General features: G+C 37.0%; 1 protein-coding gene across 7 annotated transcripts; it reads right to left on the bottom strand.

The window, feature by feature from the left end:
- Positions 1–748: 748 nt before the first annotated feature.
- LOC105691113 lies at positions 749–14,819 on the bottom strand. Of its 7 annotated transcripts, XM_012409390.4 has the most exons (17): positions 12,597–14,819; positions 8,711–8,806; positions 8,353–8,532; positions 8,030–8,236; positions 7,583–7,836; positions 7,294–7,483; positions 7,007–7,214; positions 6,405–6,499; positions 6,293–6,316; positions 5,984–6,028; positions 5,607–5,682; positions 5,353–5,520; positions 4,809–4,953; positions 4,588–4,695; positions 4,206–4,358; positions 3,447–3,480; positions 749–2,686 (listed from the first exon to the last, which is right to left on the bottom strand). In XM_012409390.4, exons 1-16 carry the CDS (start codon positions 13,266–13,268, stop codon positions 3,453–3,455), a joined length of 2,649 nt encoding a protein of 882 aa, XP_012264813.2. In that variant the 5' UTR covers positions 13,269–14,819; the 3' UTR covers positions 749–2,686; positions 3,447–3,452. The 7 variants fall into 7 exon arrangements, with proteins under 7 accessions (XP_012264813.2, XP_012264811.2, XP_012264812.2 ...); XM_012409388.4 differs by lacking the exon at positions 3,447–3,480; XM_012409389.4 differs by lacking the exon at positions 3,447–3,480 and having other exon boundaries at positions 4,809–4,935.
- Between the last annotated feature and the right edge of the window lie 309 nt (positions 14,820–15,128).

Here is a 15,128-nt window from a genome sequence, read left to right as displayed (position 1 = left end):
AACCATGAAAATAATTCGAAAATAGCCGTCTTTTTATTGATAACTCATGGAAGTAGCTTACATTCAACAATTGTTGGTTTACATTTTTCATTACAGTATATTCAAAGTGGCAATACTTTTGGCTAGATGTATATTGATTGCAAAATCTTAGTATTGCTTCGGTAATTCCAACGCTTAGAAGATGTAAGGACGTAACATTACTTTTCACATGTGTGATAATAGGTTTCCGAATTGATACCCAGGAAATTTAATTACACTTGGTGTTAGCGGCGAAGAGATGCTCGTCAGCGCGTGCGACGTCATCATTTCAGCACTGGTCCTTATTGGCGAGCCCATGGGACTGCTAACTTCTTGAAACGTCGTATATCCTGCGAGTACTAGAAAAAAAAGAAATCTGATGAGTATTGGCTCTGGCTCTATTGACTCAAACGAATCTTGTTTTCGAGTCCAAAATACATGAGAGAAGCGGCAGATAATTGATTTCAAAAAGACTTCTTTCATGGTTCGAAAGATGTTGCAACATGTCAAAATATCCTTCACGATTCAAAGTGAATTATATCTTTTTTCGAGGGGAACGTTTTTAAATGCAATGTATCAGGCTGTCGGATATTTCAATTTTCAAAATCAATTCGAATCAAAGTTATGAAATTTCATCGAATCCAACTCAATTCAATTTAATTCAATTCAATTCAATTGCCAACCAGGATGGATAATTTCGTGGTATGAGTTTTTCAACAAAGAGACAACATTTATTTCCATAAGTGTGCGTCATTATATATTTCTTTTTGTTTTTAGATTTTTTCTGCATCGTGTTATAATAAACAAATAATTGTGTACAACCACATCGTTATACATAAAGTAATATATATTATGTATGCATTGTACCGTCGCAATAATTATACCTACGTAGGTATAAATATAATTATTAATAATATTTATTTCATTTATGTATATAAACAACATCTATGTAGGCACTAGATCGTATTTTATCATTATTAATAATTCTCGTTACTCTACAAGCTATTGCGATTTGGAAAAATTTCAATCATACAGCTAATGTATAGTACGTATCTAAATAATCAGCGCTTTTTGATCTTAAATAATTTTCTCATTAAACTTCTCTTCTTTTGCTTTTTGTTAGAACACAAAACGGTGTGAATTATTACACGTATTATAATAATCCATCAAAGCGATCATAATTTTATATAGATGAACGTGTGTGTATGTACCGTACCTATATCGATTTGTTGCATACATATAAGTATATTTCATTAGAGTTATTAATAATTTTCGTTATCGTAATTAATAACATTATCATTGTCATTACCTATCCGTATAAGTGCGCTGGTATTGATTTCTAATGATTGTAAACGAATATCTATCAATAAATATATACGCATGTCATCGGATGATAAAAATCAGTACCATCAATATATATCTATGTCAGTAGACACACAGTATAGGTATTGTCAGCAGAAAAATTTGCGCGTACGTCGACATTTTGCGGAATATGAACAAAATAAGAACAAAGAAGAAAAACCGCTCGGTATTAATGTTTTTTTGTTACAACTTACAATCATTTGTATTATAACGATGATTCATAATATTATTGCGATCATATAGTCATAAATTTAATACAATTGTAAACAATTGTATTCATTTTGTAACTTGAAAGACGGAGCAAATTTCGATAATTATGATGACGACAATAATAAATAATCGATTGAAACTTATAATAATGAAATGAATGATTAATTAATTTCGGATATAAATTTGAAGATAAACTAAAATAGAAATGAATTATTACAAACGTATGATCGTCTCGACTGATTATCGTTCACTCTGCGCAGTGATATATTTAATAATAACATACAATTATAAATATTTATTTTATATATTAAATCTCGCATATAACATATATATCTGTGTATTATAATTATAGTTGATGAATTATATATAATATACGATTTTTTCATTCAAAGAAAACAATATTTTATATTATACGCGATCAGTACATAATAGTTACGTGATTGTAATTCTAAAAATTATTGTTATTCTTCTTTTTGTTTTAATTTATAGGTATACAAATGTCGTATAGAAAAGTTGCAAAAAAGCTCACGAAGAACCGAAACAAGGAAACAAAAATATATGTATATGTATACTTTACATAAATGAATAAAATATAAAATAAATAAGTATGACGATCTATATTCTGCGTCGATTATGATTATTCATCAATTTATCCATTAGTTCTTTCTTTTTTTGTCGTTTTCGGTTTGACAATTGTTAGGTACTATTAGTTAACATCTTTCGATTGAATTAAATCCCATATCATATGAATTACTCGCGAAATTATTGTTTATATATTAAATATGTATAGTACATAATATGTAGTACACATATTAAATAAATATGTATTCATTCTGTGCCATAAAAGCGATATTATTTTTGTATAAATCTATATACCTATATATTATAGAAGTGTGTGTATGTATAATAGTTTCAGTAAGTGTGAACCCTATGAGTGACCTCACTCACTGTTTGGTTTTTCTCAATCATTTAAGTCGCTCTGGTGTTTGCTTTAATGTTGGTTTCGATATCTTTATTGTTCTTATTAATATTATTTAATCACTAACATAGTCGAGTCGATGGCTTTCGTTCGAGTTGGGTGTTCTTTATGTACGTTCTGTAATAAAAAATATTTATCATTAATTCGATTTTCTTAAACTTCGTTTTTGGCATTAGTTTTTCTGCCGATTTCACAAATTTTACGTACAGGTACATACGATAGATGTATAGGTAAAGTTTTTCATTCATCTTTCGGAATACTTACGCAGATAGAGAGAACAGAAAAAGGAAATTCAAACTTCATGAAAATCATGTGTATAATATGATGAAAAAAACACACAGTGTATGGACAAGGTATGCGACAATACAGAATTGACAAAATGTATGAAAAAACTAATCGTTCGAATCAGGTTCAAAGTATATGATACGTACATGCTGCAAGATTTGTTGCTTTGAAACCAAAGTAAAATCATAAAAAATAACGTAACTTGAACTCAAAATATGAAAATTAGAATATATGCATGTACCTATATTTTGCGATAATATAGGAATGAGATTTTAAAATCATATATGATAGTCGGTACTGCGGTTTGGCTGCGGGCAGATAGGTAAGGGTTGGTTTTTACACGATCGCAAAAACTGCAGCAAATTCAGCCTAAGCGAGATATCATTATTTGTGAGAGTTTTTAGTAAATTTAATCAATTATCATGCGCAGCTGATAATATGCATCATATAGGCATACGAAAAATGCGAGGTAACACAACAATAACTAGCAAGTATACAGCAGGGATGTATAGAGAAAGAGAGCAACTAAATTGTTATCATAATTATTATTAATTATTTATTTATTGTCATTTCCAATATTGATTTGGCTTACCTATCACTATTCGCTCAGTACTGGCAGTAGGGACCTTTTGAAAGGTCAAAATAAAATTTCATTAGAATTTTTTTTTCGTTTGAATTTTTTGATTTATAATTCAATCGATTATGTTTCATATTTATTGTTATTAATGATATACATTAATGATATGATATCTGAGTAGTAAATGATTGAAAAATGAATAAATAAATTAGATAGATTAAAATAAGAAGCTATCACAAGCGTTCGCGTGATCCAAATATAATTATATACGATTTGGATACCTGTTTATTAGTTTTGTGAAGTTGTTGAGGTTTTTTTTTAATTTTTTTTATTTGTTTTTATTATTCAGGAAATAGTTAACGAAACGCGTGTGCCAATTATTATTATAAAAAGTAGGAGAAAGAAAGTATATCGCACGAAGAAAAAAAAAATAATGAAGAGATGTCGTTGACCTACAATTATTTATTACAGTCCATCGCTAATACCTAAAACTATTTTTGACTCGAACATTTTATTCTTCAAGAAAAAGAAAAACCGGCGTGTCGTGCGACCGCATGATTAAAAAATGCTGATTTGGATGGTAAGAATCAGGAACTACAATTTTTCGATGGATTTTTGTTGTACTTTTTTTCGTAGAGATAAAAATGAGAAAAAAAAATAAAACAAAATTTGAACAACCATTTGGTGCGGAGACGTACGTACGAGCAAACGAAATCGAATCATTCGGAACGTCTGTCGTACGTTTTTGAAGAGAAGAAATGAAATTTTACTTACAATTCGATACTCTGTATAGTGGACGTAGGGCATGTGGAATCAACTTTGACGTGGCAGTGTTTGTGACATTTTAACTGGCAGTCCCTGCACTCGTAACCCTGCTTACCCAATCTTCGAGCCAAGGTTCGCTTACAAACCTCGCAGGTTGTGCCCCTGGAATATTTGAGCCATGAATAATTATTTCGGAATTTGAAACCGAAATTATTTTTATTTAGAAACAGCAACCAATTTTCAAAAGATTCCAAATGAAATGTAGTTAGGTTTTCGTCGCTTTTTTCCTGACGCCATTTTTTTGAGATATTGCTGATGCTTTCGAAAACAATTATCGTAAATTTGGACAACTAAATTAATGATAATAATCATCGACGAATCAATTTCGTACCCTGACATGTGTTTCGCAATGAATGTGTGGTCGTTGAAAATGTGTAATTTCGTTCCCTTTTTTCTCCATTTGCTTTTCTGGGCGAGTGACAACGGGACTAGATAATGCCTGAAACAAAATAAGAAGAAAAAAATTGACACCAAAATTTCGATCATAATCTGAGTTTTCACTCCAAGTTTTCACTTAATCGGTTTTCGAATAGAGAATTTATGTATAATCACTTTTTTATTCCGTTCTCCAAGGTTTCCAAAACGAGGGTCGACGCTTCGTTTAAATACGTCCTCGTTGAAGTTCCACTAACCGCTGAAGCCTCGCTTAAACTTGATCTTCTGGATTGTTCTTCTCTTCCTGGTACCGACAGTAAGCCTGCGTCAATTAAATGAGAAAAATTTGTTCAAAAGTCTTACCCATTTTAATTTTGTGTTATTTAATTATTTCATTTTTTTTTCAAATTGATTCAACAGCGCAAAAATTATGATAAAGCACAATTTATTAGTCTACGAGAAAAATATATTATATACGACAATAATTTAGTTTGCGTTCGTTTCTCAACTTACCAAAAACGGTCATTGAAGTTGCCAGAGTTTGGTTATTATATGTAAAAGAAAAAAAAAAAAACGAACAACAATAAAGGCAAAAATATAGTGGCAGGTTGAGACAGAGATACAAAGAACGATTAATCATGTGATAGTTGAAAACAGTGCATTATTAATCAGGATATAGATTTATTGAATTATTATTTTATTCTATCGTTTGGAATCTCACCTGAGCCAGGATCGTGAGCTCTATCGGCGGATATCGACCTTGAGTTAGCTTCTTCGTAAGGAGCATCTCCTTCCGGTCCAACGGACCGGCTTCTGTTCTTCGAACGTCCCAGGCGTCGCTTTATAGTACCGAAAAAGTCCCTACGTTTTCTCCTTGTTCTTCCCCTCTCTGAAAGTATGAAACGAGGCAATGAATTACAAATGTAAAAGGGCTGATGGATATCAGAAAATTTTTCGAGCGTTCGATCTGCTCACCTCTAAGGCCTTCGGAGTTCGAGGAATTCGGAGTACTTTCAGGACCCGATGCTGTGCTATTGTCTTTGGTGCCATGCTGAAATTCCAAAAATTGTACGTGAATTTCATAGATTTTAAAAAATACCGTTTCTTTCTCGAGAAACATTAAGCCATGGTTCGAAATTTTATATTTTAACGAAGAAGAGTTTTGAAGGTACTGATATCAGCATGAGCCTCAACTTCAAACGGAAGAAAAGAAAGCATGAAGTATTTCTTTCTTTAATGCATAAAGGTTGACGGCTAACAGAAATGTGGAGCATGATAGGGAAAGATAAAAAAAACAAAAACAGAATGTTAATAAAAACATTCTGGGAGTCAAAAAACAATGGGCAAATTACCTCGGGCGACACTTCTTGCCAGTTTCCAGCCTGCGTCAAAGCGACCTGTTGGATTAGTAAAACACACGTGGGATCTGAGCAATCGTTATTACGTATTATTAGCTCTATTTACGTACAAGTTGAGAGATTTTGGATTTTGGGTAATAATCGGAAAATCACAAGCAACAAAAAAAAAATGGGAGTAACTCGTACGAGAAAGGGTCACCATAAAACAGAATGCTTCACAAATATCTGTCGTTCAATTATTTGATTGTTTTTTTTTAATTCTATTCAAGCTTTGATCGTGAACGATCTGACTTCGCTTCTCACCTTAACGACTTGTCGCTCCGGTTGCTGTAAGGAATAAAAGACAAAAAATTAATTTCATTCCAACGAATACTCGGCAGAAAAAATTTATTCCGAAAATTTCATCGCGACTCACCCTCTGCTGACTGTGAACTATAAGCGTTCCTTTGTTGCCGTTGAATTGTCCGGTTCTATAGGGAGAGTCGAGACCGTTTCCGTTTGAAAGATAATCTGAAATTTTGAAAAGCGTAAAATTTCGCGTTTTACCTAACCGTACGAATGTTTTACTTGAGAAAAGATAAAACTGCAGGCCGATGGATTTGTCTAGTCTAATCTCGATTGCCCCAAAACAGACACACTCCCTGATGGCTTTTCGGATTGGAAAAAAAAAAAAAAAAAAAAACCAATCGAAAGAAGGAATAAAAATCAAAGATAAGGCAAAAAAGGGGATGTTGTAAGACCGGTAATTCACGAGCACTAATTTATACCCATGCTATAGCAAACGTGTGCCTCATCTTCAAGGTCATGATCGGTGGGTAGGAGTTGCATCCGGAATGAAATCGTTTTTATTTTTTTTATTTTTTTTTTTTCGCAGTCACGTGATAAAAGACAAAGAAAAAAAAAACAATAATAATCAAAGAGTGAAAAAAATTCTACTGGTGGTAAATTATACGCTACAATGGTGGTGTCAGAGGGTTCCACACTGAATAATGATGAATCTTTTCTGTATATAATTACCACCCTCACCACCTGGAGATTGACTGCCAGAATCGTATAAGATAAAGGTGCTGTTACCGTTGTTGTAATTTAAGCTACTGGTGTTGTTCAGTTGTTGATGATTCGTTGGTGTGTAACTACGCGTCGGCGTCACGGGCTTTATCGTCTCCTTTACTTTGTGCGGCTTCGTCCCGATTTGCGGCACCTCTGCACCCTCGATGAACAGGAACTGGATACAGCAAAGGGAAAATCTCGTTGCCGATCAAATTCAAACAGGGGGAACAACTTCAACCGTGAAAATTTTTTACCTCAACAGTCAGGGTGCCCGTCACTTCATCTTGTTCATACGGGCGAGCTTGAAGCGGTATGATTTGCCTCTGGCTAGGATTCATGAGTAATTCTTCAACCGCAACGATTCCCAGTCCCAAAAACCTCTGCGACTTATTCGCGTGATCGTAGACCTCGAGAAGTACCTCCGAAGTATTTTGACTGACGTCGCTGGAGAGGGTGAAATAAATAGAAAACCATAATCGATCAAAAATTCTAGCCGACCTTCACCTCGAATCTTGTATCTGCGTGATAATTGTTGAAACTCACAACAAAAATGCTTCATCCCAAATTGGATTAATTGCGTTATCCTTTTTAACGGACGTTTGATTCTTCTGGGGTGGTTCGTCAAGTTCAACGACGCAATAAGGTTCCGTACACCCTTCGGCACCGCCGAGTTCCGTGGCCTTCACGATCTTCACCAAAAGTCTTCGATCGCCCCTCGAATATTGAGAATTTGATGGATGAGACTGGTGCATCTGAAGTTCATGTTGATGATGCTCTTTCATTTTATTCGAATTATTCTATATGAAGAAAGCAGAGAAAGCCACGAAACCGTTCGATTTCAAGAAAGATGTGTAAAATAACTCTTAAAAGTTTTTTTCACCTCAACCATAATAATTTCTTCCAGCTTTGCTAATTTGCAGATTAGACAAAAAGAAGTAAAAAAAAAAAAAAAAAAATGACTGGTCCAGCGACCCGGTTGACCTGACTCACCATGCTGTCGTAATGTACCGGAAGATTGTATCCAGGTTGCGGGGGTGGTTCTCTCCATAATCTCGGGCAGGTGGGATACTGAGATAAATTAAGATGCACGTTTGTACCCCGGAGAGCGCCGACCACAATCTCATTCACAACTTCCTGTAGCTGGCTTTCGTCCAGGTCCTTTTTTATCGTGCCAACGGGGGCCAGGGATACCTTGATCTGCGTTCGAAATAGAACAAAAAAAATCATCGACATTCCAAAAGATTAAAAAGGGCGAGGAATAAGGTCGAGGAATGACAAAAAAAAAAAATAAATTATCACACCGATATACCGACCTCTGGCCACCCATCGCACTTGAGGTCCAAAAGTAATTTTTCGGTTATGCAAACAAGGTGAAGACGAGCCCTGAACCGATTCACGTTCACCCTGTAATGACTGGCTTCGACTTTTTCGCCACGTTGTCGGAAGGCCTTGAGCTGGAGAGCCGGGGTAGCTTCGCAGTCGCAAGTAATCGTCTGTCACGAATTACGATAAAGGATACATGAATTACGAAACAATAGGAAGTCAATCATTGGGTGCGGAAAGCAATGTATGATAATAACAATTAATCAACATCAAGTTATGGATGGTATTTATTCTACACGTGTAGGTCATCCTTTTTCCTTTTATTTCTTTTGCTCTTTAAATACTCACCACGTCATCTTTCGAGTCACATTCGCAGAATATATTCGACAGGGCCGGTGAATGCGTCTCAGGAAGAACGCGAACGAATTCAACGCCGACTCCATGCTGAAAAAATATAAATTAATCAATGTCGAGAGAGAAGTTAATTTTTTCTTTATTTGTAACGAAAATCTGAACTCCTTACGAGTGAGTTCGAGTTTTTCATTTTTTTTTTTTATATTAAAATAAAGAAAGATACAATAGATATCGACACAATAAGAGAACAACGAAAATTCTTAAACAATTTATTACTCGTTGAAAAAAAAAACAAATAATAATTTAATGAACGCTTGTAACCGTATCATTATTTTATATATTATACGTGGCGATACATCATGGCCGTACGATATAATTCTGGTGAACTGTAGCAATGTTAAACGGGGTTACACGGAGATAAAATGAAGGAGGATGTTATTTTTAACTCGATTGCTAATTTGTTTATGTTGAAAAGTATAGAACAAGTATATCATACTATACGGTCAATGGTTATGGCATAAATTTTTTAAATCATAGTTTTCTTATTCAAACTCGACGACGTCGCGGTACCGCCGTTGCTAGATGATCATTATTATCATCATCATCATCATCATCATCATTGCCATCAAGATGTCCAATTTTTTGTCAAGTCTCTTTTTACATCATAGTTTCCGTTATTCTGTTACATTTCCATTCCTTTTTATTGCCTCCATTCGTGATTCTCTTCTATCTATCCTGTACTACTTATACATATACCTTCAAACATATTTCTTCGCTTCACGCACAGCTGCACGCGAGAAGAAGCTAATAATAAGGATGAAAATAACAACAACGATCACAACAATCATAATAATACCAAAAAATAAATCCACCGGGACTTACTACTATGCACGGTGTACGCCAATTATTAAGTTCAAATTACAGACACAATCACGTTATGTAATTATCGGTATGTACAGGTACGTACGTAAACGTATGCATATGTGACCTACATGTCGTGTCGTAGTTGCGAGGAAAAGAATATTCTGAAACATCATTTGAGAAAAAAAAAAAAATAAAAAATGAAATAAAATAAAACAATAAAAATAACGTACACGAACGACCACGTTATATATAACATACTCCATGTACAGGCTTTGTTACAAAACGCAGCTCGTAAGCATTTTTCTCTTTTTGTTCTACTATACATAAGTGCTTGTACGTACAATTTTACGCTATGTAGATAAGCTATCGTGATTATTATCATTATTCGTGAATTCATATATGTATATGGATGGTAAATTATTTACGGGTCCTTGAACCGATCGAAGCTCAGGTGACCATGGCTTTTAGATCGCAATCTCGTATAGAAGGGAAAAAGAGTGGATAAAATTATTTATTCTTGTTTTTTTATGAATTCAGAATTTAGATACCCGGATTCAGGTGGTTTTATTATGAATTTTTCAAATCGCATTCGAAATAGTACCCAGAGATGAGAAGGAGATTGTACGCGTATACAACTGCAGCTGTGTGCGTTTGTGCTATGTATAGTATGACTCCATAAAGATGTAAAGGAGAAATATTTCGTCACGGATTGTCAGTGGCGTTGACGTCATCGGTTCGAAATAACCACATGCATGTAACAAGACGTTAGTTGTAATCGCGCATGAGCAACGCAGGCGACTCTTAATACGAAACGGATAAATTTTCTGCATATCTACTTTACGAATTGCATAGGTAACATCGTATGCATATGTTATATTTATATTTGAATTTTATCTTCGCGTTCGTACGCGGCTTCACCCACTGTGCGTTCAATTAGGCTACGGGGATATTGAGAAAATGAAGATGAAGCAGAAACTCGTCCGTAGTACTTTTTACTTTTGCGTTCCGAACGATTTTTCGCTTAGAATTCAGCGACTCGCGTGTTAGAATTTTTGGGTCACCCGGTAGACCGCGACTAGCGCGAGCTTCCGTCGAGCAATCCTTCCTCTCTTTTTCTGTTTCACGTTTACACTCCTTTCGTTTTGCGTTTTTCTCTCTCTCTCTCTCTCTCTCTCTCTCTATTTTGTCCCGTCTTGTCTCTGAGATGTCTATTCCTAAAGTGTATTATAGTATTAAGTAATTCCTGGCAGTTTGACAGTTGTTCCCTGGGATTGCCGGGAGATTAAACGGCGAGCTCCCAATCAGCAGAGCATTTCCGGGGCAAAGAAGGGAGGGGGGCTATACGAAAATGTCACAGAACGATGACATTCCTCGGATTACCTATGTATACGTATCTACATGAAATTTTTAATTGAAAAAAGGCGAAACGTACGAAAGATTGTAACGCGTAATGCCTCGTTTTACCGACGTTCGATTTTCTCTATGTAACATTACATAATGAAAAACAAATAGGCGATCATTGCGTTAGGATAGAAAGAAAAATTAAAAATTAAATAAAGTAGAAGGAAACATTTGAAGCCGAGTAGCGTATGTTAAGAAATTTGTACACCATAAGAGGTATAGGGTGACGTCATCTGCACTGCGGGGCGTTTATCGATTGGTTCATAGCACTGCGTGGCGCCGCAACATGTGACGTCATCCACAGTGACCGAATTTCTTTAAATTTATTGTTAAGAACAAACAACGAAAATTCAAAGCTTGTTACACCGATGAATTTTACCTTTCGATTCGATAACCTGCCCAATCACATTAATTATGTGCATCAATGATAATCTAATCGCTGTGCAAAATCGTACACACCGTTTGAATGAACTGTTTTTCATCTTTTTATTTATAGACTGTTCCGCGATACGTTTAATCGGAATTGAAATAAATTTAAGATATTGGACGCATTATTTTGGAAATCCATGTATATCAAGTTTAAGATAAGCATGGTCGCTTGCTTCCTGCGATAGGAGAAATTTCGCACACCGTATATATCACACTGGACGAATTGATAACTTTATACAAAGGTAGTCGGTATGTACAGCTTTAAATTTTTCATTTTTGAATTTGGGATGAATAAGAAACCGAGTAAGAAACAAAGAAATTGAAAAAGAGAATGCTGAAAATATCGTCAAATATCAAATATCAAAACAGCTGCGGCGTGTGAATCACCTGAAGATATTTTGGCTTTTGATTCGGTTCGTGGGAGTGATTCCTCTTCTTTTTTTCAACGTGCTTCGTGTGCGTGGTTTCATGTACAAATAGAACGTTATCAAAAAAAAAAAAAAATTTGATCCCCAAATCCAAAGCGGACAAAGCCGTTTCTGTTTGCATTCGATAACACGTACAATATGAGCCATGAGGTGTGGGACCAGAAACGCCTGCAGTTAAGTGGGCCAAGCCCAACGAAACTCAAAAGTAAATACTTATAGAACTCTGTGAGCTCAACTGAACCACTATTGAATACAACCAGTGTCCGCAGATAAACCCGAGAAAGAGTTCCGAGTAATGGAAATGAAATTTTGGTAGTGCAGTCGCGTAAGCAGCTGGAAGACACTAACCAGACATAAAATCTTTTTGAAATATTCCAGATCAGCTGTTCCTTGATACGGGGGCACTCTCTAACGAGGTTCCGTGTCATTGTAATACAGGCAAAAGGAAGTGGCTCTTGAACAAAATATATACCATTATGTACCGAAGAATGTCGAGATTCTTTTTTACCGTTGCTAACCACCAGGGATATTAATAAAGCCGGTGATAGAAACGCTCTTCTTCATGATTTCGAATACCGCAAATAAGAAATCAATTTCCGCGCAGTAAAAAAGAGACAAGTAGATGACAATTTTCCTCTTCAATTTTTCAATCCATGTAAATCTTCAATTTACTCCAGTAGAATTGGGAATACGCAGATCGCGTGGTGCGTACAATTCAATTGTCGAAAGATCGATAGTGAAGAGTTTTTTAAACTCACCTCTTCAACTGAACTGGCCGTGAATTCGTTAAGTGAATTAACCCAGGTGGCTAGAAGTTCGTTCAATATAACGAGATCAGAATGAAGCCAGACTATAAGCTCGTTGACCCAACGGACGGCCTCAGCGTCCGCTCCGGTTGCCGTTGGAAGATGAAGGGCCCTAGAACTTCGGGCGGGACTTATCAAGGGACCGGAAGTCTTCCGGGTCAACCGCTTCCGGACTGGTGGTGTCGGCGGCACGTAGCCAGTGGATGTACCTCCACTGCCAGCGGAACCGGTCGGCGAAGACGAACCCGGGGGTGATTTTTGCGATGCTCCAGCTCCTGACGAGGATGAAGATGTCCTTAAATTAGCTTTTAATCCAGCTGCACCGGCTAAACTTGCACCAGCACTAGCAGCACCAGAAATCACAACACCGTCAGTAGCACTGGTGTCTTTGGCCGAACCAGCCGCGCCGATACCCTGAAGGGCGAAACGATTGTAAAGATATTTTCCGACACACAGCACTATCAGGCCAAACAGCATCCAACCGAATATCAACATTGATAGTGTATCCATTGTGGTGTCACCGGCCGAGTCAAAACTGCATATCAGATCGTCCACCCGCTCGGCCAAGTCGGCCATATTGCCCCATCTTTCTGCCAACCAAGTCCAATTGGATTCAAAAAACATTCTTTTCTATTTTCAACGACGAGCGACCCCCACTTTTCAATGTATACCAACGAGTAACGAACTATTTATACCATCGCCTGCACCCTGGGCTGCTAGCCGGGCGCCGCGGTGACGACGATGACTCCGTCGAAGAACCGTGCAGGATACCAGTGCGGAGAGGGAAACCAAAGCGATAACCACACGAGATCGAGAAGTAATCCACGTGCCAGCTGTCACTTTTACAAACACGTTTTGAAATTACGTCACCCGATGGTATCATACGCTAATGATAATTTTGAATGGATAAAAAAAGGCACTCGTAGAGAATTTCCCCAGTTCACTAGGTCGTCTCATAATTCAAGAACAGTGTCATTGCTATTGTTATTACTTGTACCCAAGTTCATGATCGGTAATAAAGTCAAGTAGCTGTAATTTGACTCTGAACGTGATGTCAAACCGGGCAATGTCACGTGTGGGCAATCTTAATGAACAATTAGTAAATTGCCCCCGATCAAGGCGATCGACGGATCCATCGGCGATAAGGTTTTTTTACAGTGCTTTTACGTACGAATACCGTTATTCATACAATAAAACGGTGCATCGTGGTATTGTGTGTACGGATTATACCCGAAGAGAAATCAGCGAGTAAATATCAGCTGGTATATCAGTCTCATATCGTACCACTGCAATGCGGTTTCTAAACCTCGCGTTCAAACGACCGGTATAACTGGCATATAATACTCCAGTTGCGATCTCGGCGAATAATTATCTCCTTTCATAATTGAACGGTACGATTTTATTTGACGGTACCACCTGTTCCATTAACACTATAAAAATTCATTGATCGAGAGGACGAGCAAATGATTAAACCACATCTTCTCAAACAGCTGCAATCACCGACGTTGATAACACAAATATCGCGAGGAATCAAGTGCAACTCCATACGGCACGATCGGTCGTTGGAACGTAATTCGAGCCAATTGCGATTTTGAAAATTCAAACGAATCGCGGGTCTACGAATATCGTTCGATATCGACGATCCGGATACCGCGCGACACCGTTCGTTCTCCCGAAATCCCTATTCTTCGAAAATTTCCATCAAACTCTTCGACCAAATCATCGGGTAAAAACGGATGAATTGATAAATTCAGTTTTCACCGCGGTTGGCGTTTGCGAAATAGAAATGCGGCCTATTTAGCGTCCAGTTTAGCGCGTCGTAATCAACGTCGGCGTCGGATTCACAACTGCCGATAGGACATACGGAACTTGGAACAGCTAGCCAGCCGGAGTAAGGCTGCTTTGAGTGGTTTTGATCGGCATGCGCGTAGTGACTGGTAGTTCGCCTTTAACTTCTTCCTCCACTCTCAACTTTCCATTATCCAGCGGCCGCTACCGCGTTCACGCGACTCAACTTTGAACCGATCCCAAGTCTGTTACTTCCAAGGTTCCACTCGCTAATCACTCCTGGAAAAATATGAACGAGCACCGCGAAAAAGAGAGGCGAGTGACCATCACTCGATCCGCGGACTCCAGAGAATTGAACAACATTCGATATGATTTTATTCCGTGCTTCATACCGCACACCTTCGTCGCCGGCGACGGAGTATCGATCCGCATCCCCCAAAAGAGGGGATTCAACACCCACCCTACTGCTTTGTAATGGACACGCGCTGACAGCACTTTACAGGGGTGGATATTTCGATATTGAGTCCATGAAAAGTACATCTGACGGTGCTTTCGTATATTAATTTTTTTTAAAGATATATTTTACTAAATTCTTTCTCCTGAGGATTCGCTAACATCAGAAACAGCTCACACAAGGCGGCGAATTTTACATATGGTCGTTGATTAGTCTAAATTATTATTGTTGTTATTTTCTAG

This window comes from Athalia rosae, chromosome 7, assembly GCF_917208135.1.
Source record: "Athalia rosae chromosome 7, iyAthRosa1.1, whole genome shotgun sequence".
NCBI lineage: Eukaryota > Metazoa > Arthropoda > Insecta > Hymenoptera > Athaliidae > Athalia > Athalia rosae.
The sequence above is the reverse complement of the archived record's forward strand: the minus strand, read 5'-3'. Positions and strand labels throughout refer to the sequence as shown.